At 45.6% G+C, this 23,289-nt stretch overlaps 1 protein-coding gene across 5 annotated transcripts in view; it reads left to right on the plus strand.

The window, feature by feature from the left end:
* Positions 1 to 900: 900 nt before the first annotated feature.
* The window catches only part of LOC140405415 (GTP-binding protein Rheb-like), a 33,436-nt gene continuing 11,047 nt past the window's right edge, over positions 901 to 23,289 (plus strand). Inside the window, exons 1-7 of one of the 5 annotated variants that reach the window (XM_072493787.1) lie at positions 901 to 1,205; positions 3,728 to 3,799; positions 10,536 to 10,603; positions 12,035 to 12,117; positions 14,823 to 14,879; positions 19,757 to 19,819; positions 21,012 to 21,059. In XM_072493787.1, the coding sequence (XP_072349888.1) occupies positions 1,154 to 1,205; positions 3,728 to 3,799; positions 10,536 to 10,603; positions 12,035 to 12,117; positions 14,823 to 14,879; positions 19,757 to 19,819; positions 21,012 to 21,059 (443 nt within the window). In that variant the 5' untranslated portion in view covers positions 901 to 1,153. The remainder of the gene's footprint in view (positions 1,206 to 3,727; positions 3,800 to 10,535; positions 10,604 to 12,034; positions 12,118 to 14,822; positions 14,880 to 19,756; positions 19,820 to 21,011; positions 21,060 to 23,289) is intronic. The other 4 variants (XM_072493786.1, XM_072493789.1, XM_072493788.1 and 1 more) reach the window with 4 other exon arrangements.

Below are 23,289 nucleotides of genomic sequence, written 5' to 3' on the forward strand. Positions count from 1 at the left end.
TGTGGGTCGTGAAGGTCGGCTGGAGTGGGTCGTGAAGGTCGGCTGGAGTGGGTCGTGTAGGTCGGCTGGAGTGGGTCGTGAAGGTCGGCTGGAGTGGGTTGTGTAGGTCGGCTGGAGTGGGTCGTGAAGGTCGGCTGGAGTGGGTCGTGTAGGTCGGCTGGAGTGGGTCGTGAAGGTCAGTCGGTGTGGGTCGTGAAGGTCGGCTGGAGTGGGTCGTGAAGGATGGCTGGAGTGGGTCGTGTAGGTCGGCTGGAGTGGGTCGTGAAGGTCGGCTGGAGTGGGTCGTGAAGGTCGGCTGGAGTGGGTCGTGAAGGTCGGCTGGAGTGGGTCGTGAAGGTCGGCTGGTGTGGGTCTGGAAGGTCGGCTGGAGTGGGTCGTGAAGGTCGGCTGGTGTGGGTCGTGAAGGTCAGTCGGTGTGGGTCTGGAAGGTCGGCTGGAGTGGGTCGTGAAGGTCGGCTGGAGTGGGTCGTGAAGGTCAGTCGGTGTGGGTCTGGAAGGTCGGCTGGAGTGGGTCGTGTAGGTCGGCTGGAGTGGGTCGTGAAGGTCAGTCGGTGTGGGTCTGGAAGGTCGGCTGGAGTGGGTCGTGAAGGTCGGCTGGAGTGGGTCGTGAAGGTCAGTCGGTGTGGGTCTGGAAGGTCGGCTGGAGTGGGTCGTGTAGGTCGGCTGGAGTGGGTCGCGAAGGATGGCTGGATTGTAAAAATGGGTCCCGGACAAAAAAAAGTTTGAAAGACATTGCTTTCGAGCATGGTGAAAAGACTTTATATAAAGACAAGAGGGTTCTTGACACTTGCCAAGCACACGCCTGCTGTGCGAGATCTCTCCAGGAGGTGGCGCACGAAGAGGGAGGAGGCTGGGGGAAGACGACAGTACCGTAAAGTGTATGACGGGGTTGTCATCGGGGAGATTTCTATTTTTTTTAAAAAAGAGAGGTTGCTGCGAGTGAAATGGCGGATTAGTTATCGTAAAGCGGCGAGGGAAGCGTTCAGAAGTCGGGATGGAAAGCTGATTAAAATCACCTCAGAGAGTGTCCGACGCGCTTTCCCGAGGGGGGAGGGGCGGAGGCTTGGACACGTGACTGACACAAGCCCGGGTAATTCAAAACAAACAAAAAAAAGAGAGAATAAAAAATATAAATGCAAGTAATCCTCGATAAATGGCCCCTTTAAAGTTTCGGAAGATTGCAGTGTTGGGGTATAGATCAGTCGGTGAGTGGTTTTGATTTTCTATGTGGGTGGGTCTCGAGGGGAATCGACGTCACCATGGAGACGCCGCGCGGTTGCACAACTATTATTTTATTCTAAATATTATTTATTTTAAATACTGCCGACCAGAAATGAGGACTTTCCAGTCGTGTTATTTTTTAAATCCCATCATTTTTCCACGGGTGTTTCGATGGGATTAAATCCATTGGCTTTTAATGTGTAAAATATATCTAGTTTCTGGGAGGGAAGGGAATGTATTTATCTTTATTTTTTTTGCAAATGGGGAAGTTTGGTGGTCCTGTTGGATAAAACCCACAACCATTCTCCCCCCCCCCCCTTGTCTCCAAATTCCACTCCACCCTTCCCCATTGTCCAACTCCCACTGCATCACCCCCTCCTTCACAAATGGCTTCTTCTTTGACCGCAATGAAAAGTTAACCTGAAATTATTTTGGGGGGAGTTGGGGGGGAGAGAATTCCAGCCCCATTACTTGTTTGAAATGATGTGGAGATGCCGGCGTTGGACCGGGGTGGGCGCAGTAAGAAGTCTTACAACAGGTTAAAGTCCCAACAGGTTTGTTTGGAATCACTAGCTCTCGGAGCACTGCTCCTTCCTCCGGTGAATGGTTTGAAATGGTTCAGAGGTGCATGAGAACATGTCCTTTCCTGCCCCCCCTCCCCTCCCCTATGTTGTCCAGTTGTGGGTGAATTATCCCATTTACTAGGCGACTGCTTATCTCCCCACCAATCCATCTCTTTTTAGTCGCAGTGATTTTTTAAAGGGAGCCCATTTTAATCTAGTATTGTGCTGGAAGTCGTTAAATACATAGAATTCCCTTGACCAGTGAAAGAGAAAAACACTCCCTACACTTTATTGGGGAGGGGGTAGGAAGATTTTTTGGGGGGGGGGGGGCGGGTGTAGGAAGATTTTATTTTTGGTGTGTGTGTAGGAAGATGGTTTTTTTTGAGAAGGTGGTGTTGGAAGAGCAGGTTTTTTTTTGGGGGGGGTGCAAGAAGAGTTTTGGGGGGGTAGAAAGGGTGTTTTTTTGGAGAGTGTAGGATGAGTTTATTTGGGGGGGGGGGGGAGTTGTCATAGGAGGGGTTCATGATGAGGACAAAAATTGTTGATCTGACTTAACATAGTTTTAAAATAATTGGCACACGCCCAGATGCTTTTAAATGAAAACTTTGATTTCATGGTGATTCGTCAGAAATGACTCTGAGCAGGGGCAGCAGGGTGGTGCAGTGAGTAGCACTGCTGCCTCGTGACGCCGAGGTTCGGTCCCGGCTCTGGGTCACTGTCCGTGTGAAATTTGCACATTCTCCCCGTGTTTGCGTGGGACTCACCCCCACAACCCAAAGATGTGCAGGGTAGGTGGATTAGTCACGCTAAATTGCCCCTTAATTGGGAAAAATTAATTGGGTACTCTAAAGTTATTTTTTTTTAAAGAAATGACTCCGAGCTTTGCACATTCTCCCTGCGTCTGCGAGGATTTTACCCCCTCAACCCAAAGATGTGCAGGTAGATTGGCCACGCTAAATTGCCCCTTTATTGGGGGGGAAAAATGATTGGGTTTAAAAAAAAAAAAGAAACGACTCGGAGTTGCTTTGTAATGTAGTGCTTGTTATGCACTGCAGCCAATTTGCACATCTAAGATCCCACAGAAAGAAATGAGATGAATTCCCACTGTTTGGTCAGGAGGGAAATGTTGGTCAGAACTCTGGGGGAAGCTCCTCCACGTCTCCTTACAATCATGCAATGTCCAACACCTTTCTGAAGCGGTGGAAGAGCCAGATATTTGGAACCTTGGATCTTTTTTGAAGGACGGTGCCTTCCAACAGTGTAGTGCTTCCACAGTACTGCAGCATCAGTCTGGATGATTTGCCTCAATTCTGGAAAAAGGCATGAATCCACAACCGTCTGACCCAGAGGTGAGCGTGCTCCCAAGCTGGTACTCACTTTTTACCACACGTATGCCATTGAAAAGGTAATTCTGGCTTGGTCAACATGGGAACTTAGTGTAAAATTGTGTTAAAATTGATCCTGCCCTTCAGTCCAGTTTGGTTAGTGGTTTTCAGCCTATTCTCTTTGGGGGCTGTCTGCAAATACTCACGTGCTCCGCTTGATCTCCTATTTCAGTAAGTTAACAAATAAGAGAATTGTTGACCCCCCTAATTTTTAAAAACTTGTGGTTATCGTTTTGAAAAAAAAAATAATAATTCGCACTATCGATTAAATTCTGAATGTATAAAAGCTACACATTTCAGTTTCTCAAACCTTATTTAAATGTGAGTGATTCAAAATATTGCCCCACTAAATGTGATGGTTAGGGGAACTTGAAACACACTCCCCTCGTATAGTAATGGTTCTGGATTTACATCTATTTAGATTTGAACTGAAATGTTTGTGGTATTCTGACTTCAATGTTCTGGCAGAAAGGAAGTACAGTTAGCTTGTGCGTTAATCTTGCCTTTTATAACAAATGTCATTCTAAAATGTGTTACTTTGTAAACTCCTTGTTGTAGGAAAGTCATCGCTGACAATCCAATTTGTAGAAGGACAGTTCATCGATTGCTATGACCCTACAATTGAGAATAGTAAGTATGGTCTTGGTCAGGGTGCTGCACAGGTCACTGAACATAGAGACAATGAGCAAGTCTGGAGATAACTTTGATTTGGAGTGTCTTGGGTGTAGCATTGGTTCTGGCATGTGATCCTCATTCGTATGTGGACCTAGACTGTGAATATTGGCAGGCAATTTGACGATGGGGATATCCATGCCAAGCCAGAACCTATCCTGCATCAGTGTTCATGCAAACACATACCTGTGTCACAGGGATTTTCTTTTCTTCCCCTTCTCTGTGGGAACCGATTGTCATGGACTGGTCTCGGTAATACCAATTCTGCAACCTTTGTGACTCGAAGGATGTTTGTGGGATTTAACTGCTTCCGTATATTTAAAAAGCTTGGTGCCCTTTATACAGAAGTAATCAGACAATGAGTTTGCCAGGAAGCAGATGTATTTAAGTGATCATGTTTGTATTGTTGGATATAAATCAGGTATAGATTTGTGAATTTAATTTAGTGTTTCTGTGTAAGAAAGGGTTAAAACTCTAGATCAATGATAAACTAGTTAGATTCCTGTTAAGCAAAGGTGTATGCCTGTATGGGGATTTTGGTTTAATTTCAGATTGCATTGCGATTTGAGAGTTTATGACATGAAAAGCAAACAGGGCTTAGAGAAGGACTGAGCTGTTGCTTAGCAACCAGGGGCCATCTTTAAGTTAGAAAGACCTTTTTGAGTTTAGTATTAACTGCATTCAAGGTAGCTGGATCTTAATAGATAGAGAGGAAACTGCTTTCACAGCTCTGCCATAAGCAGGACAATGAAGTAATGGGAAGAAAGTAAGTTCCAGAAACTAAAGAACAGCTTGTTTCAGAAACCAGGGAATAAAAAGAGAGATCCAAGGAAGAGGGGGGAAAAGGAACTGGAATTTGAACAAGGTACTGTTCAGTGGAATTCAAGTAAAAGGCAGAGAAAATGCTCCTGAGTTAAAGAGTCAGCTGCGAGAACCAGATATTAAAGTGGGGAACCAGATATCGGAGGTAAATCAAAAGTTTGGTGACATCTTACTACAGCCTGTGAAGCAGTACTATTCTATTGGTGTGACTGGATACCTGAGAGATTGTGTGGAAGCTTGAATGCATGTGGCAATTCAAGGCCGAAGGATACTGAAAGGAGAGTTGGAAATCCTGGAAGTGGATCGGTGTTGGAAACAGTTGAGGAAAGCCTTGTTTGGATGAGTATTCGGAGTGGAGTGGAGTGGAGTTTGGGAAACACTCTGTGAAAGCCAGAGTCCAGTGAGGCCAATTGGCTCAGTGTGATAATAATCTGGGGGGATTTGAAGAGAAATCCACAGAAGTTTGATTGGATGGCACCTGCCACTTCATTTCAAGAGTGGGGTGTGTCTGACCACAATTAGCCCATTGGTTTACAGGGACTGTGAATTTACTGAGAATATTGTAGCATAAGATGTATTTTGTAACCGGTGTTATATTTAAATCTGTGTGCATTTGTGAAGAAGTTGGAGTATTGTAGTCAAACTTTTCTTGCTTAAAGATTCTTTTTCGGTTATTAAAAGCTAATTGGCAGTCCTATGTCTCTATTCAATATCTTTGTTTCTTAAAAAAGTTAAAGTTATGGTATTTTGAGCTAGGGTTCCATTCTGGGACCTCCCCGTCCAGTAGTAACATCAACTGGGATCGTAACAAGTTAGGGACGTAGTATTTGGGAGCAGAGGCAGGCCATTCGGCCCTTCGTGTGTGCTCTACCATCTGATAAGATCATGGCTGATCTGGTTGTGGTCAACTCCACTTTCCTCCTATCCCTCGACTCCCTTGTCTATCAAAAATATGTCCATCAAACTCAGCCTCGAATTCAATGACTCAGCCTCCACTGCTTTCTGGTGAAGAGAATTCCACTGACTGATGACCCTCCTGAGAGACATTTCTCCTCATCTCTGTTTGATTCTTAAATTGTGTGCCCTGGTTCTACTGTTCCTCCACAAGAGGAAACATCCTCCCGGTATCCACCCTATCAAGTAATCTCTGGATCTTCTATGTTTCAATAAGATCGCCTCCCATTCTTCTAAACTCCAGTGAGTAGAGGCCCAACTTTTTTGTAATGTATTCTTCTCCCTGACAAGGTCCATTCTTAATTGCCCTTGAACTGAGTGGCTTTCAGAGAGCAGTTACGACTGAACCACATTGCTGTGTGTCTGGAGTCACATCTAGGCCTGACCAGGTAAGGACGGAGGACGGCAGATTTCCTCCCCTAACAGACATTAATGAACCAGATGGGTTTTTACCACAATCGACAATGGTTTTATGGTCAGCAATACTGAGGCCAGATTATTACTTGAATTCAAATTCCTCCAGCTGGCGTGGTGGGATTTGAACCCCCAGAACGTTAACCTGCGTTTCTGAATTACTTATCTAGTGACATTGCCACTACACTACTCTCTTCCCCCTGTTCAGCTTTTCTTCATAGGTCAAGCCCTTCATCCCAGGCATGGGTTAAGTGAACCTTTTCTGAACTGCTGAAGCAATTCTATCCTTTTTCCAATAAGGAAACCAAAACTGTACACAGTACTCCAGATGTGCTCTCGCCCAAGGACCTGTACACCTGTAGTAAAACGTTTATATTCCATCCCCCTTGCAATAATCATTCCATTTGTCTTCCTAATCACTTACTCTTGCATACTAAATTTGTGACATTTATTTAGATGGAAAAAAATCCCGTGACATGAGTAGGAGATCTCGCCAGTGTCCCTCTGTACAACTGAGTTCTGCAATCTCTCCCCATTTAAGAGGGCTGGTTTAGCTCAGTGGGCTAGACAGTTGGTTTGTAGTACAGAACAAAGCCAGCAGTGTGGGTTCAATTCCAGTACCAGCCTCCCCGAACAGGTGCCGGAATGTGGCGACTGGGGGATTTTCACAGTAACTTCATACTTGCGACAATAAACGACTATTAAATATTATTATCTCGACACAACATCGAGGGCCGAAGGGCCTGTTCTGTGCTGTACGGTTCTATGTTAAGTAATACACGGCTTTTCTAGTCTTCCTGCCATTGGACAAGATCACATATTCCCACATTCGATACCAGCTGCCAATTTTTTCCCCACTCGCTTAAGCTGTCTGTATCCCTTTGTAGGTTCTTTACCTTCTGTTGACAGCTTACTTTCCTACCTATCTTGGTGTCATTAACAAACCTCGCTACCATCCATTTGGTCTTTTCATCCAAGCCATTGACGTAGAGTAAATAGTTGAGGCCTCAGCACTGATCCTTATGCCACTCGCATTAGTTACAGCTTGCCAACCTGAAAAAGACTAATTTCTCCGTACTCTTTGCTTTTTGTTCGATAACCAATTCTTTATCCATGCTAATATGTTACTTCCTACACCTCGAGCTCTTATTTTCTGTATTAACCTTTGATGTCGCTTCTTATCAAATGTCTGGTGGAAATTCAAGGATACCACATCTACAGGTTCCCCTTGATCTACCTTCCTTTTGCTTGGTACTGCCACAATCCCCTTTATCCACGTTGCTTGTTATTTCCTCAGAACTCTAATAAATTAATTTAAACACTATTTCCCTTTCACAAAGCCATGTTGTGCCTGCTTGATCCCACTATGATTTTGCAAGTATCCTGCTATAAACTCCTCAAGAATATATTCTAGCAATTTCCCTCTGACCGATGTTAGGCTAACTGATCTATAGTTTCCTGCTTTCTGTCATCTTCCTTGAATAAAAGTGTTGCATTTGTTAGTTTCCAAGTTGTTGGGCCCTTTAAGGAATCTAAGGAATTTTGGAAGATTATAACCAATGCCTCTACTATCTCTGCAGCCACTTCTTGAAGACCCGAGCATGCAGGCTCTTTGGACCCGGAGGCGTGTCAGCATTCGGGTCTAATAGTTTTCCTAGCGGCTTTTCCCTGGTGATGGTGATTGGTTTTAAGTTTTGGCGGAGTAGACTCGAATGGTCTAATTCTGCTCCTATATCTTATGACGTTCCTCCCTCCCTTTCTCCTCTAGATTTTCAAGATTCTTTGGGAGATTTTTCAAGTCTTCGGTCTTTACAAAATACATGTTCAACACCTCTGTCATTTCCTTGTTTGTCATTACCAATTCCCCAGACTGGCTCTCTGGAGGACCAATACTAGCTTTTTAAATAATTGTAGAAACTCTTGCTGTCTGATTTTCTATTACTAGTTAGCTTTCTCTCGTACTCTACTTTCTCCTACTTATTTATATTTAGTCATTCTTTGCTGGTTCTTGAAATCTGACCAATCTCCCAATCTTCTGACCTACCACATCTTTGCAGATTTGTACAGTGTTTCTTTGATGCTATCCTTAACTTTCTTATTTATTCACTAACTCTCTTTGCTGAGAGTTCTGAAATATCTCCTTAAAGGTCTGTCATCTCTACAGTCCTACCCTTCAATCATAGATCTAATTTCTGAATTCTCCCTCTGTGTACCCGAACAGGGGCCGGAATGTGGCGACTAGGGGATTTTCACAGTAACTTGAAATGAAAATCGCTTATTGTCACAAGTAGGCTTCAATGAAGTTACTGTGAAAAGCCCCTAGTCGCCACATTCCGGCGCCTGTTCGGGGAGGCTGGTACGGGAATTGAACCGTGCTGCTGGCCTGCCTGGGTCTGCTTTAAAAGCCAGCTATTTAGCCCAGTGTGCTAAACCAGCCCCAGTTCATTGCAACTTCATTGCAGTGTTAATGTAAGCCTACTCGTGACAATAAAAAGATTATTATTATTAATTCACTTCAGTGCCCTTTCAGCCTTTGTATCCTTTTATAATTGGCTTTATTTATATATTTTTTTAATTTAAAATACTCTATTCTAATTTTTTTTTCCAATTGAGGGGCAATTTAGCGTGGCCAATCCGATTTAGCGTGGGGAGAATGTGCAAACTCCACACTGACCGTGACCCGGGGCCGGAATTGAACCCGGCTCCTCGGTGCCGTGAGGCAGCAGAGCTAACCACTGCGCCACCGTGCTGCCCCTTAATTGCCTTAATTTAGACGGAAAACATTCCGTGGCATGAGTAGGAGATTTCACCGGTGCATTGGCCAATATTTATTCCTCAAGCAACACCTAAAATGAATTCAAACGGAAACTGCTGGATAAACTCAGCAGGTTTGGCAGCATCTGTGGAGAGAGAAAAAAGAGTTCATATTTTGGATCTAAATGATCCTTCATTCAGAATTTGCCAGTAGTTCTCTTAAGGTAGGACTTCCTCCCGAGTGAGGGGTGGGAGTCCCAAGTGCAGCATCCTAATGCTCAGTTGAGCGTGACATCGCTGTGGGGCGCTTGGAGTCATGACACGCCTGTGGGGCGCTTAGGAAGCGAGACCCCACATTCAGAAGAATTCAGGCCTATGTCTCTAGTATGGCTTTCAGCTCATTTCTATCTGTGTCAACAATTGATCCATTTTGTTATGAATGCTCAACGCATTCAGATGCAGAGCCTTTAACTCTGTCTTTTTATTCAATTTTTGCACTCTCTGGCCTTATCTGCTAGTGCCTTCTTAAGTTTGTACCTTCTGTCCCTTCCTGCCGCGCTCTGGTTATCATTACCCACATTGCTACCCTGCTCTATTATTACCTTGTTGTTTCCCTTTGATTTATCACATCTCCTCTCCCATGATTCCCTTCCCTCCACTATTTAGTTTGAAGCCCCCTCTACGCATTAGTTACATGACTCACCAGAACACATGTACAGCACAGTTCAGGCGAAGACTGCCCCAATGGTACAACTCTCACTTTTCCCACTACTGGTGCCAGTATCCTGGAATCAAAAATCCATTTCTCCCACACCATCCAACATTTCCAGGCATGTCAATCAAAGAAATAACTTGTAATTAGGGCGGTACGGTGGCGCAGTGCTTAGCACTGCCGCCTCAAGGCGCTGAGGACCCAGGTTCGATCCCGGCCCTGGGTCACTGTCCGTGTGAAGTTTGCACATTCGCCCCGTGTCTGCGTGGGTTTCACCCCCACAAAGATGTGCAGGTTAGCTGGATTGACCCCGCTAAATTGCCCCTTAATTGAAATAAAATAAATGGGTCCTCTAAATTTATTTTAAAAAAGGAACTTGCAATTATTTAGCACCTTTCACAACTGCGTGACATCCCAAGCACTTTACAACCAATGAAGACCTTTTGGAATGTAGTCACTGTTGTAAGAAATGTGGCAGCCAATTGCACACAGCACTGTGATGATGACCAAATCATTCAATTTAAGTGTTGCTTGAGGGCTAAATATTGGCCAGGACACTGGTGTGATCTCCTACGCTACTGAGAAAGCAACACATGGCATCTTTGACAGGGCAGCATGGTAGCACTGTGGTTAGCACAATTGCTTCACAGCTCCAGGGTCCCAGGTTCGATTCCCGGCTTGGGTCACTGTCTGTGCGAAGTCTGCACGTTCTTCCCGTGTCTGCGTGGGTTTCCTCCGGGTGCTCTGGTTTCCTCCCACAGTCCAAAGATGTGCAGGTTAGGTGGACTGGCCATGCTAAATTGCCCTTGGTGTCCAAAATTGCCCTTGGTGTTGGGTGGGGTTACTGGGTTATGGGGATAGGGTGTGGGCTTGGGTAGGGTGCTCTTTCAAAAGAGCCGGTGCAGACTCGATGGGCCGAATGGCCTCCTTCTGCACTGTAAATTCTATGATTCTATCAAGCATAGGTTTTAACCTATCTTTAAAATATATGTCTACTTTCTCACTTTCGTGTGATTTTCTTTTCCAACTCTTTTGCAGCTTTTAATAAAACCATAAACTTTGATGGACAAGACTTCTATCTACAGCTGGTGGATACTGCTGGGCAGGTGAGAGTTAGAATCATAGAATTTTACAGCGCGGAAGGAGGCCATTTGGCCCACTGTGTGCGCGCCGGCCGGCAAGTAGCCATCCAGCGTAATCCCACTTTACTTGGTCCGTAGCTTTATGCATATCCCAGTACCTCTTGACATTTAATGAGGGTTTCTGCCTCTACCATGCTTTCAGGCAGTGCGTTCCGGATCCCCACCAACTTCTGGGTGAAAACATTTCCCTTTTGAATCCCCTCGAAACCTCTTGCCTTAAGTTTCTGCCCCCTGGTTATGGGCCCCTCAACCGAGGGGAATAGATCCTTCCTCTTTCTAGACCCCTCATTATTGCATACACTTCAATTAAAACACCCCTCAGCCTCCTCTGTTCTACAGAAAACAACCCCAGCCTCTCCAATCTTTCCTCCTAACTTAAAATTGTCCAGCCCAGGCAACATCCTCGTAAATCTCCTCTGTACACTCTCCAATGTAATTACATCTTTCCTATACCACAGTGACCAAAACTGCACCCAGTACTCCAGCCACAGCCTAACTAGTGTTTTATACTGTTCCAGCATCACCTCCCAGCTACTATATTCTATACCTTGGATAATAAAGGTCATCTAATGCCTTCTTAATCCCCCTACCTGACCTGACACCTTCAGGGACCTGTGCATGCACTCCAAGGTCCCTCTGTTCTTCCACACTTCTCGGTATCTTACCATTTATTGTGTATTACCTTGCCTTGTAAATCTTCCCCAAATGCATCATCTCTCACTTCCCCAGATTGAACACCATTTGCCACTGTTCCACCCACCTGACTAGTCCATTGATACCTCCCTGCAGTCTATAGCTTTCTTCCTCACTATCAACCCAACATGCCCAATTTGTATATCGTCTGCAAAAGTCTGAATCATGCCTGTTAGGCTAAATCATTGATACATACCACAAAAACAACCTTCCAATCACACCGCTCTAGCTAGTGACACTTTCTGTGGATGTGGCGCCCAAGGCCACAGGACGCATCCAGGATTTCCCACATGGCACAGGGTGTGTAGTCCTTGGGGCTGAGGTTCCCTGCCATGTCTTGTAGACGATTAGAAACACTTAAAAGTTACTCACCAGGTCTTGCTGTCTCCTGCTTCCTCACTTGTAAAAGACCTGAACAGCACTTATTACTTCATCAAATTCTCTGCGGTAAGTACTTTGCAGTACTCCATTGAGCTGGATACTGTGCAATCTGGTGTGCGGGCTAGCATCAGGTTTGGAAAATGGAATGTGATGGATTTTCCTGTGTATTTACCACATTGTAGGAATGTGTCTACCACCCTGAAAAGGTTTACTTGTTTTCAGTCTTTCAGTACCTGGTTTTAACCATGTTTCACTCACTTGACAACCTAACTGAAGTTTAATTTCCTTCTATTGTATTTTTTTTTCTGTTTCTGCTTTCAGGACGAATACTCTATATTTAGCCGGTCCCACACTGTGGATGTTCACGGCTATGTTTTGGTTTACTCTGTAACATCAATGAAGAGGTGAATAATCCATGTTAAATGACTCGGAACTAAATGCAAGTAATTTTAATTTTTAACTAATTGGTTCATTTTAGATTTAAGCACTTGATTTGAGGAGCCAAAGAAACCTTGATTTGATGGAAGTTGATACTTATTGGACTGATTTCAGTTTATATGGGCAATTATGGCATAGGTCAGATGCAATATCTTTTGAAATATAAGGACACCTGGCTTCATCGGTTAGACCTCTAAACACACTGAGTGGGATTTTCCACGTGCTCCTGTCGCGTGTGTCGCGGAGGCAGCCCGCCATTGGCTGGCAGCGGGATATCCTGGTTCCGCCGCTGTCAATGTGGTTTCCCATTTTATGCACGTCCTGTGGCCAGGAAACCCGCAGCGGGGGTTTGCCGTCCATGGGACGGAAGATCCCGTTCGTGGAGCGGCCAGACAATTCCAGCCATTGGGTTGCTTTTTTGAAATGGTTAGGTGCCCCGGTGGCTCGGGTACCACCAAACGCTATTCTTAGATTGTGTTGATCTACTGTCAACTGGACTAGCAGCTAGAACACAACTTAAAATAGGAGCAGGAGAAAACCATGGCCGGAATTCTCTTTTTGTTCACACCAGCGGGATTCTCCGCACCCGCTGCTGTGACTGTAGCTTTGGCCGAGTGCCAAATCTCCGTTTTCACCAGCAGTGGTGGCGGGGTGAACTCTGATTGGAGAATCCTGGCCCATATGGCCCATCAAGTCTGTTCTGGTAGGCAGCATGGTGGCACAATGGATTAGCCCTGCTGCCTCACGGCGTCGAGGTCCCAGGTTCGATCCCGGCTCTGGGTCACTGTCTGTGTGGAGTTTGCACATTCTCCCCGTGTTTGCGTGGGTTTCGCCTCCACAACCCAAAGATGTGCAGGCTAGGTGGATTGCCCCTTAATTGGAAAAAAATAATTGGGTACTCTAAATGAGACACCAAAAATCTATTCATCTCAGCCTTGAGAATGGAGTCTAGACTCCGTAACTGGCAGAAACAATCTCTCGGCATCTACCCTGTCAAGCCCCCTCAGAATCTTGTATGTTTCAATGGGATCGCATCTTGTACTTCTAAACTCCAGAGAATATTGACCCAGTTTACTCAACCTCTCATCACAGGACAACCCCCTCATCTCAGACACCAATCGACTGAACCTTTGCTGTACCACCTCCAATGCAAGGTCTTTCTAAAATATGGAGACCAAAACTGCACACTGTATTCCAGATGTAGCCTCACCAAAACCCTGAGTAACTGCAGCAACAGTTCTTTATTCCCATACTCTAATCCCCTTGTAATAAAGGCGAACATGTCATTTGCCTTCCTATTTGCTTGCTGCACCTGCATGCTAACTTTCTGCGTTCCTTGTACAAGCTCACCCAGGTCTATTTGAACATCAACACTTACAAGTTTAACATTCTTTTCTTGCAAGCAAAAGCAAAGTTCACACTTCCCTATGTTACACTCCATGCCATCTAGAGTTGCGCCGAAGCATGCAAGTGTGGTCAGGACAAGTTTAGGCTATGATGCCCTTCATCATGGGGAAAACTGGCTGTTGAGCTGCTAAGTTACATATATGAAAGCACACGTGTATACCCCGGTGTTATTTTGCTTTCAAAAAAGGAGGGCAAGAGGGTAACTTTGTAAAATTCCAGCCACTAACTGTTATGATAATGTGACTTCTCCCAGTCTATCAATTGATGGGATACAGAAGCTAAGAGAACAAGAATGCCAGAACAGTATGGCTCATGATTATAATATTTTAATCTCCCTCTTTTTCAGTTGTCTTGTGTAATTTTGTGGAACTCACAAATGTATGAGCGGAATATGAATTATGTGCTAAAATTGTTCGAAATGTCAGAACTTGAAATCTTCTGCAGTGGGGCTAGTTTATAAATAAACCTAACCCATGGCATCTTTTAATTCTCCTCCGATACCCTTAACCATGTATCCATTCTTAATCCAAAGTCTCAATCGTGAGTTGGTAGACTATTTGACTTTGGGAACCATTGTGGTTGAGCTTGCTATGAGCATTGGGCAGTACGATAGCACAGTGGTTAGCACAGTTGCTTCACAGCTCCAGGGTCCCAGGTTCGATTCCCGGCTTGGGTCACTGTCTGTGCGGAGTTCTCCCCGTGTCTGCGTGGGTTTCATCCGGGTGCTCCAGTTTCCTCCCACAGTCCAAAGATGTGCAGGTTAGGTGGATTGGCGATGATAAATTGCCCTTAGTGTCCAAAAGATTAGGGGGTTACTGGGTTATGGGGATAGGGTGGAGGTGTGGACTTAAGTGGGGTGCTCTTTCCTAAGGGCCGGTGCAGACTCGATGGGCCAAATGGCCTCCTTCTGCACTGTAAATTCTATGATCTCCCAAAATGCATTTTAGGTTGAGTCACTGAACCGGATAGGGATTGGGAACTTTTTCCCCTCCCCGCTCAGTCTGGCTGCCATGGGCAAACTTGGCCCAGGTTGATGATGATAACCTTGTGTTTACTTGCTGTGGAGGAGAAGGGGAATTTGACTGACTAATGTGAAGTGTTGCGTCATTTTTCAATCTGAAAGGATTATTGCTCCTGATCCATTGCAGGTGGGAAAAGATGGAGAGGATTTTATGCACTGATTACTCCTGGATAACAGAAGATGCAGCTTTCAAATCTGTAACCTTTTTGTTGCTGATGTCTGTCTTTGGATTTTTTGTTGCAGTTTTGAAGTGATTAAGGCAATTCGCAGTAAACTGCTGGATATGGTGGGGAAAATCCAGTGAGTATTGGTGACTTTTGTAGCTTTTTTCTAGCTGATGTTGAGTGGTCCTGCATAAACCTGACTGTGCCCAGCACACCACATTCCGTAATGGGTCACTGCAGCTACTGTAGTGGCGGATGTAGAGTGAGTGCACTTGGCCATGGGTATGACTGCTAAATTACACTTCTGTTCCATCATCTGTGTGGTTAATAAATATGGTGAATAGTGGATCAACACAGCTCCTTATGGACACCACCAGACCTATCCTGCCCATTAGCCCTTGTTTCTTGATGCTCAGCGAATTTCCTAACCATTTTGTTTACCTTAAATTCCAACAGCTTCAACTTTAGGTAAGTCTCAAACGAGGGACTTTAGCCTTCTGGAAGTCTGTATAAACAACATTTCCAGACATTCCCCTGTCCACTACTTTAGTCACTTCAAAACATTCAACAAGGTTTGTCGCTTAGTATAAAATGCGTATGTATCATAAAAGCTCTTCATCCAACAAACCGCATTTGCAAACTGGTACCAAATCTGGAAGGCAACAGAAGATGTTCCCTCTTAACTCTGACTTTTGACTTTCTTGTCCTGGGGTGCATGTTTAACTAGGCTGTTAACTTCGCCTCCATTTAAGGTCTTAAACTACAGGCCACATGACTTTGGCGGGTACATTTTCCCAAAGGAAAGAAAACCTTTTGGGTAAACTAGTGAGCTGATAAAGGCCTTCTATCTAACTGAAGGAATGAATCTTTCCTTATCAACTGTTACATTCTTTCCACAGATGTTGACCTTGTAAGTTTGTTTTTGCAGCAAACAATTCTGCATTATATCCTTTTCCCACCATTAAATGCTGTGCTTCAGGAACTAATTGGAGCTATAAAACGAATAGCTAAATCATCGATGTTTACACAAAGAATTCTTCCTGGGAAGGGAATACCAATCAATCACTGCACCTTGACATAGTAGCCGGCTATCATCGAGATGTCACACATCTTCTATATCCTGTGAATTGATAGACTGGGAGAAGCCACACTATCACAATGGTTAGTGGCTGGAATTTTACAAAATTCTTGCTTATTTATCAGAGGGTTATCAACACCAAAAGGGTAATTAAACTCCTGATGCTGTAAGCCTCTATTCAAAAGTTCAGTTTATCTGATATTTTGATTCTGAATCTAATAGCTTCTGTCCTAAGCAGGCCTATATATAATTTAAAAAGACAGACTTGTCCTGTGTCTGAGGTTTCACTTTACAGACTTCTGAGTAACGATAGAATTGACAAAAGCATTGATGAGGATTTCAGTCGAGTTAAGATCGGGGAGGAATGTGGAGGCATGATAATTTGCAGTGAATAAAATTTGGGATTTGAACTTTAGCTCAGAGTGAAACAGTAAACCAAGCTCGTATGAAATTTCTTTCATCTTAAATGAGAGTAGCCAAGAGAATGATTGAGTTGGCAGCAAACTTGCAGAGTTTTTGATACATTGAAATCCTGGCTTAAGTTGTCTTCTGGCTCATTCACGGTGTTGGTCAGGCAGCATGGAGAGGGTTGAGAAGCAGGGTGGGAGAAGTAGAGTTGGGAGTCGGATCAGTGTGGAAGCTGACTTTGTGTCTATAGATGATAGTGCAGGGTATTGAAGAGGGAAGCAAGGCTGGATCTTTGGAAACTCCTAGAGGCAACCATGTAAGAAATCTTAAGCCATTCCCAGAGATGTACTAGTCGCATTGTGATGCGCAGGAATGGATCACCCGAGGCGGCACCACCGAGTGAACCATGGGGGAGGCTGGCATGATTGCCGATGTTAAATGTTTGAGAGACTAAGAAGCGCTGAAGCTTCAGAGGATATTTGACCAGTCTTGGTGCTATCGACAGGGTGGAAGCCAGATTGAAGTTTTGAGAGAAGTGAGCATGCAGCTGGAAGGTGATGATCCATTAAGGAATCTTGTACGAGGAGGACGAAGTGATAAACTAGGTGGTAGTTGATAGATGGATCGAGGGTGTTTTTCTTTGAGGAAGGGTTGACGATGACTGTTTTGAAAGGAAGATAGTGCCTGAGACGTGGTGGTGTGAGATTGAACCATACAGACTAGAATCTTCCTGGTTTCAGCTTGGGCAACAATATGGATTTCTTAGACAATGGAGGAGAAAATAAGGGGCGAAATTCTCCGACCCCCCCCGCCGGGTCGGAGAATCGCCGGGGGCTGGCGTGAATCCCGCCCCCGCCGGTTGCCGAAGTCTCCGGCACCGGATATTCGGCGGGGGCGGGAATCGCGCTGCGCCGGTTGGCGGGGCCCCCCGCTCGATTCTCCGGCCCGGATGGGCCGAAGTCCCGCTGCTAAAATGCCTGTCCCGCCGGCGTAAATTAAACCACCTACCTTAACGGCGGGACAAGGCGGCGTGGGCGGGCTCCTGGGGCGCGGGGTCCTGGGGGGGGCACGGGGTGATCTGGCCCCGGGGGGTGCCCCCACGGTGGCCTGGCCCGCGATCGGGGTCCACCGATCCACGGGCGGGCCTGTGCCGTGGGGGCACTCTTTCCCTTCCGCCTCCGCCACGGTCTCCACCATGGCGGAGGCAGAAGAGACTCCCTCCACTGCACATGCGCGGGAATGTCGTCAGCGGCCGCTGACGCTCCCGCGCATGCGCCGCCCGGAGATGTCATTTCTGCGCCAGCTGGCGGGGCACCAAAGGCCTTTTCCGCCAGCTGGCGGGGCGGAAATTCGTCCGGCGCCGACCTATCCTCTCAAGGTTGGGGCTCGGCCCCCAAAGATGCGGAGCATTCCGCACCTTTGGGGCGGCGCGATGTCCGTCTGATTTCGCCGTTTTGGGCGCCAGTCGGCGGACATTGCGCCGTTTCCGGAGAATTTCGCCCAAGGATTCTCATTTCTCTTGGCTATCCAATAATTGTGCTAAAATGTGCATCGCATATTGGATCTGGCTTGATTGTGATTTGCCAACAGCTGACAGGCTTACCATCTCTCATTTTCTAAGCTTGCACATGGCAGAACATCCACTTGGGCAAGATACTGGGAGCTGACTGGTACCCATGGAACATTTGGCAGAGCAATTTAAAAACCTTCACGAGAGATGGGTGGGGAAAACATTTAATTCAATGTTTACTATTATCTTTGTATATAGAGTGCCTAATTAAGTACTAGGATTTGAGTCCTTATATATTTCAACTATGATCTTTTAAACGATTGTACTGTTTAAATAAATCTCCCTACAGTTTCTGATGTTATGCTCTCTACACTCACTCCAGCACATGTCATTGGGGCTTCCATCTGTAATAGTAACGATCAGGAGTGATTTTAGTGGGCTACACTCACTGATAATCACCTGTTGGCTCCTATTATTGTGAACACAATTCACTATGTAATTACAGAACAAAACCCCGGCACACATTTTCCCCAGACCATAGTCTGACGACAAATTAACCCTCATTTACAGACCCTCTCTTGAACTCAAATGATTCTAAGTATCGTGGCATTCAGAACATTTCATTGGATGCTTTCTTGGGCAGTGTAAAATGTTGCCATGCTCCTTAAAGGATTATCCATCACTTTAATCAAACATTGACAAAGTGAGCGAAGAGAGGAAAATGCAACTCCTTTTGTGGTGGGTGACCATGACTGTAGTTGGAAACCTCTCGATTTAAATGTGGCCACAACCGGCTTCTAAGCCCTAAAAGACAGTTATTCTGATTCAGAGACTTGATTGCTTTTTAAATAGCTTAAATGAAGTTATGCATGAGATAATGTGTGCAGAATCCATTTGACTGTTCTTTAATATCACTTTATTAGATTAGGGCATGAAAAATGCATGCAAGTGTTTTTAATGGTGCCAATAAATGGATGCTATTAATGTAGTTTAGACAGATGGAGGGGACAAATGCAACACACTGTTCATCTGTACAGTGCATGCCACTTTCCCTTCTACCTGGTGCGAGTGACACTGATTTAGTAATGATTTGTCATCAGGGCGGCACGGTGGTGCAGTGGTTAGCACTGCTGCCAGAGGTGTGGGCAGGGGCCAGCGAATCATGCACGCATGTTTTGGGGTTGTGAAAAATTGGGAAAATTCTGGGGCGGGAGTGTTCGCGGTCTTAGCCAGGATAGTGGAGGAGGACCCGGACCCTTTGGTGGCGATATTTGGGGTTTCAGAGAAGCCGGAGCTCATGGAGAGGAGGAAGGCCGATGTCTTGGCCTTCGCCTCTCTGATTGCACGGTGACGGATTTTGCTGGAGTGGCGGTCGGCATCGCCACCGGGGGTAGCAGCATGGTTGGGTGACCTGTATGACTTCCTGCGGTTAGAGAAGATAAAGTATGAGTTAAGGGGCTCAGCAGGGGAGTTTGAGAAATGGTGGGTGATGTTTGTGACCGTGTTTGAGGAGCTGTTCGTTTGGGGGGGGGGGGGGGGGTGAAAAGGGGGAAAAATATGTACAGGCTGTATAGTTGATTGCTGGGAAGAATGTTTCCCAGGGTGTTTATTTGCTGTAACCTGTTTTGATACATGTTTGCAATTAAATACACTTTTTTTTAAAAAGCACTGCTGCCTCACAGCACCGAGGAGCTGAGTTCGATTCTGGCCCCGGGTCACTGCCGTATGGTGTTTGCACACTCTCCGTGTTTGCGTGTGTCTCACCCAAAGATGTGCAGGCTAGGTCAATTGGCCATGCTAAATTGCCCCTTAATTGGAAAAAGAAAAGAATTGGGTACTCTAAATTTAAAAAAGAAGTAATGATTTGTCAGTGCAAGATGATACCTGTTTTGGAAAGGACGTTGGCCTACTCGCAGCACAAGCTACCGTCACTGTCCCCAGGAAGGAATGTCAGAAGGAACGTTCCAAGAGTTAGTAATAACTACCTGTTCATAATTATAATTTATTCAACCCTCAGCCGGCCATCGTCTCCACATTATGCTCCACCTCTTGAACCTCCGTGTTTTTGCCAGATGTGCAGGTGAGTAGTCAGGACATGCATGTAAGTAGGTACTTTCTTGTGTTCTTTTACAAGTGTCTTCATGCTCAAAGATTTGAGATGCTTTGAGCAAATGTCAAGCCAAATTGGAGTACGTACGATTGAAAAATATTATAGACTACCTCTGTTTTACTTTGAATTATTTCTCCAAAATGTAAATCTGGATTTGTTTATTGTCACATGTACAGAGGTGCAGTGAAAAGTATTGTTCTGCGTACAGTCCAGATTATTCTGACTATTAGCTAAATTGAATATTGAATCTTGGGGTTGGTGAAGGGGAAATCGAACTTGGTTAACTTTTAGTTAATGGATTGCCATTATGACCTGAAATCAAAAGCTTCAACATCTCGTATGTTGAATTGACTTAGCAGTTCTTTTAGGCAATTATGTTGTTGCAGTCTGTTCTTTATTTTACTTTGGGACTTTGACTAGGATCTTGAACTCCGATCAGAGATTCGAACCTAGGAAAAGTAGAATCCTTAGATTTCTCAATGGCTGTTTTAAACGTATATTACTGTGGAATCTGCTCATAATTTAAATGGGGTGGCTTTCATAACAGCAGGAGCCAATATTACTGAAGCATTTCTTTAAGGGGTTCTGTGATATTAATACAGAATTGAGTGGTACTACAGCTTGGAATGCTGTCTGATATTGTTGAAGTGCTAGGTTGCTGCATGCTACAGTCTCAAAATGGAAGTGTGGTACGGACATCACTAACACCACAATCCTTGATTTCAACTTGACATGAATTGAACAGAGTTGTTCATTAGCTGGTACTAAGAGGCTTGTGTTATCCAAGTTTTCGCAAAAGAAAATATAGGCTTCTGGCAAATGAGCAAATGTGGGAATTAGTTATTTTAATAAATTTAGAGTGCCCAATTATTTTTTTTCCAATTAAGGGGCAATTTAACCTGCACATCTTTGGGTTGTGGGGGTGAGACCCATGCAGACACGGAGAATGTGCAAATTCTACACGGACAGTGACCCAGGGCCGGGATTGAACCCAGGTCCTCCATGCTAAACACTGCGCCACCGTGCCACCCTCAAATGTGGGAATTAATATGTGATATTGCAGACTTGGATACACTGGTTACAAGAAAATTACTATTCTGATGTTCCATTTGGTTTTTCATATTGCAGACAAAACTACTGTTCTTTTCTCTCCATCCTTTAGAATACCAACTGTGCTTGTTGCAAATAAGAGAGATCTTTCTGAACAAAGGTACAAGGTTTAATTTGCTTAGTAGCCCTGTTTTCTATGTGCTGCCTATGCTAATGTGAATTTGCTTTTGTTCCAGTCTATCTTGGGATAATTGATGTGAATGGCAAAGAAGAGAATAATATGTTTCAAACACATTTTTTAGTCTATCAACAAAAAAGGCTGTTTGATCTAGTTTGAGAGAATGAAGTGAGGGATGTAGGTAATGGAAAGTTAGGCATATAAGTATGTTGGAAAAATGAGACTTCCGGTGACGGCGGGCGGGAGGCGGCCGCACAATGGAGGGCTCCCGTTCGGGAACGGCATTTTCGAGGCTTTAAGCCCGGTCCCAGGGTCCGCGGAGGCGGCAGAAGCAGGGGGAAGGCACAGAGGCGGCAGAGTGAAGACACCGGAGGAAAAAAAGAACAAAGAAAAATGTCGAGGGTGAGCAAGAAAACGGCCGGGAAAAAAACAGCTGAAGGTCCGTCGGGGAGTGGAAAGGTCACCGCGGGGTCACCAGGAAAATGGAGGCTGGAGCACCAGGGAAGGCTGCACTGCTTACGGCTGAAGAAATAACTAAGGTGATGGCTGCGGAATTTGAAAAGCAATTGGCGCAGATTGCGAAATGCATGGAGACGGTGAGGAAGGAGATGAGGGAGGTTTTGAGTGTGCTGGTGGAGGAGGCGGTTTCCCCGGTGAGGACGGAGGTGGCGAGCGCAGTGGCGGAGGTGCGAGAGCAAGGGGAGGCGCTAAAGGACGTGGAGGAGACGTTATTGCAGCACGGTGATCAACTTGCCTCGATGGGGAAAGAGATGCGGAAGGTGATGGATACTAACTAGGATCTGCGAGGAAAAATGGAAGACCTGGAAAACCGATCCAGGCGACAGAATTTGAGGATTGTGGGGCTGCCCGAAGGAGTTGAAGGACCGAAGCCGACTGAGTATTTTGCCGCGATGCTGGCAAAACTATTGGGGGAGGGGGAGGATCCCTCCCGATATGAACTGGATCGGGCTCATCGGTCGTGGAGGCCTGTACCAAAAGCAAGTGAGCCGCCAAGGGCAGTGACTCTGTGTTTCCGTAGGTACAGGGTGAAGGAGAAGGTCCTGAGCTGGGCCAAGCAGAAGCGGGTGGTGCAGTGGGCTGGAGCTGGTATACGTGTATACCAGGACTTTACGGCGGAGTTGGCAAGGAGGCACCAGGTGACCGGGTGACCTTCAACCGGGTGAAGAGGGCACTGTACATTAGCAAGGTGCGGTGCGGCATTGTATATCCAGCGAAGCTGAGGGTGACTTACAAGCTCAGGGACTTTTATTTTGGAACGGCGGAAGCAGCGGAGGAGTTTGCGAAGGCAGAAGGACTGTGGCAGAACTGACAAATTGAGGAATGGCCATGTGCCGATGTAACCTCATGACTGTATTTTCTTCTTTTTTGTATCACTGCGCGCGGGTGTAGAGGCTAAAGGAGCCAATGTTGCATCTATTTGGACAAGGGAAGGGACGGGACTTTCACTCGAAATGAGGGTTCTTTGGGGTGTAGGTGGATATGCGGGGTTTGTGTGCTAAAAGGGGATCTTTGGGCTTTCCTAGGGCCGGGCAAGTGGGAAAGGGACCTGGGGTGGGGGCCTCCACGCTGGCCGGTTTAAGCCGGCCAGTGAACGGGAGTGAGGTGGGGGGAGGGGCTGCGGCCATCGGAGCCTGGCAGAACAGGGTCCGAGTGGTCTAGCCGGGGTGGAAAGTTGGGGGGAAGGAACCGAGTTTGGGAGGAGGAGTTTTACAAGAGGCAGTGGACGGGAGGAGCTGGAGACCTGGGGTGGGGGGTGCGGAGGAGCTGTGTAAGATTAAGGGTGACTACGGGTAATCCCGGATTCCTTTTTGTCATTTGTTTATGGAAACATGCGGGTTGAGGTTTGGGGGTTGGTGGGTAGATGGGATCATTGTTATTATGGGGACTGACATATCTTGCTGATTATTGGTTATTGTTGATGGATGTAAATGTGGGAGAAAATGGGAAAAAGGAGAATTTTAAAAAAATTTAAGTATGTTGGAAAAATCAAAGTGGGGAGGGGGAGAATAGTGAAAGACAATGAAACCGGACTGAGGGAGAACTGCAAAATAAACCAAATTGAATATAGAGGAAACCAAATTGATTAGAAAAACAAAGAGGTGATATGAAAAACATGAGGGAACGTAATAATGGATTTTAGAAGCATGAAGGGGTAGGTCATCTCATTCTGGTGGTTACCATTAATCCGATA

This window comes from Scyliorhinus torazame, chromosome X, assembly GCF_047496885.1.
Source record: "Scyliorhinus torazame isolate Kashiwa2021f chromosome X, sScyTor2.1, whole genome shotgun sequence".
Taxonomy (NCBI): domain Eukaryota; kingdom Metazoa; phylum Chordata; class Chondrichthyes; order Carcharhiniformes; family Scyliorhinidae; genus Scyliorhinus; species Scyliorhinus torazame.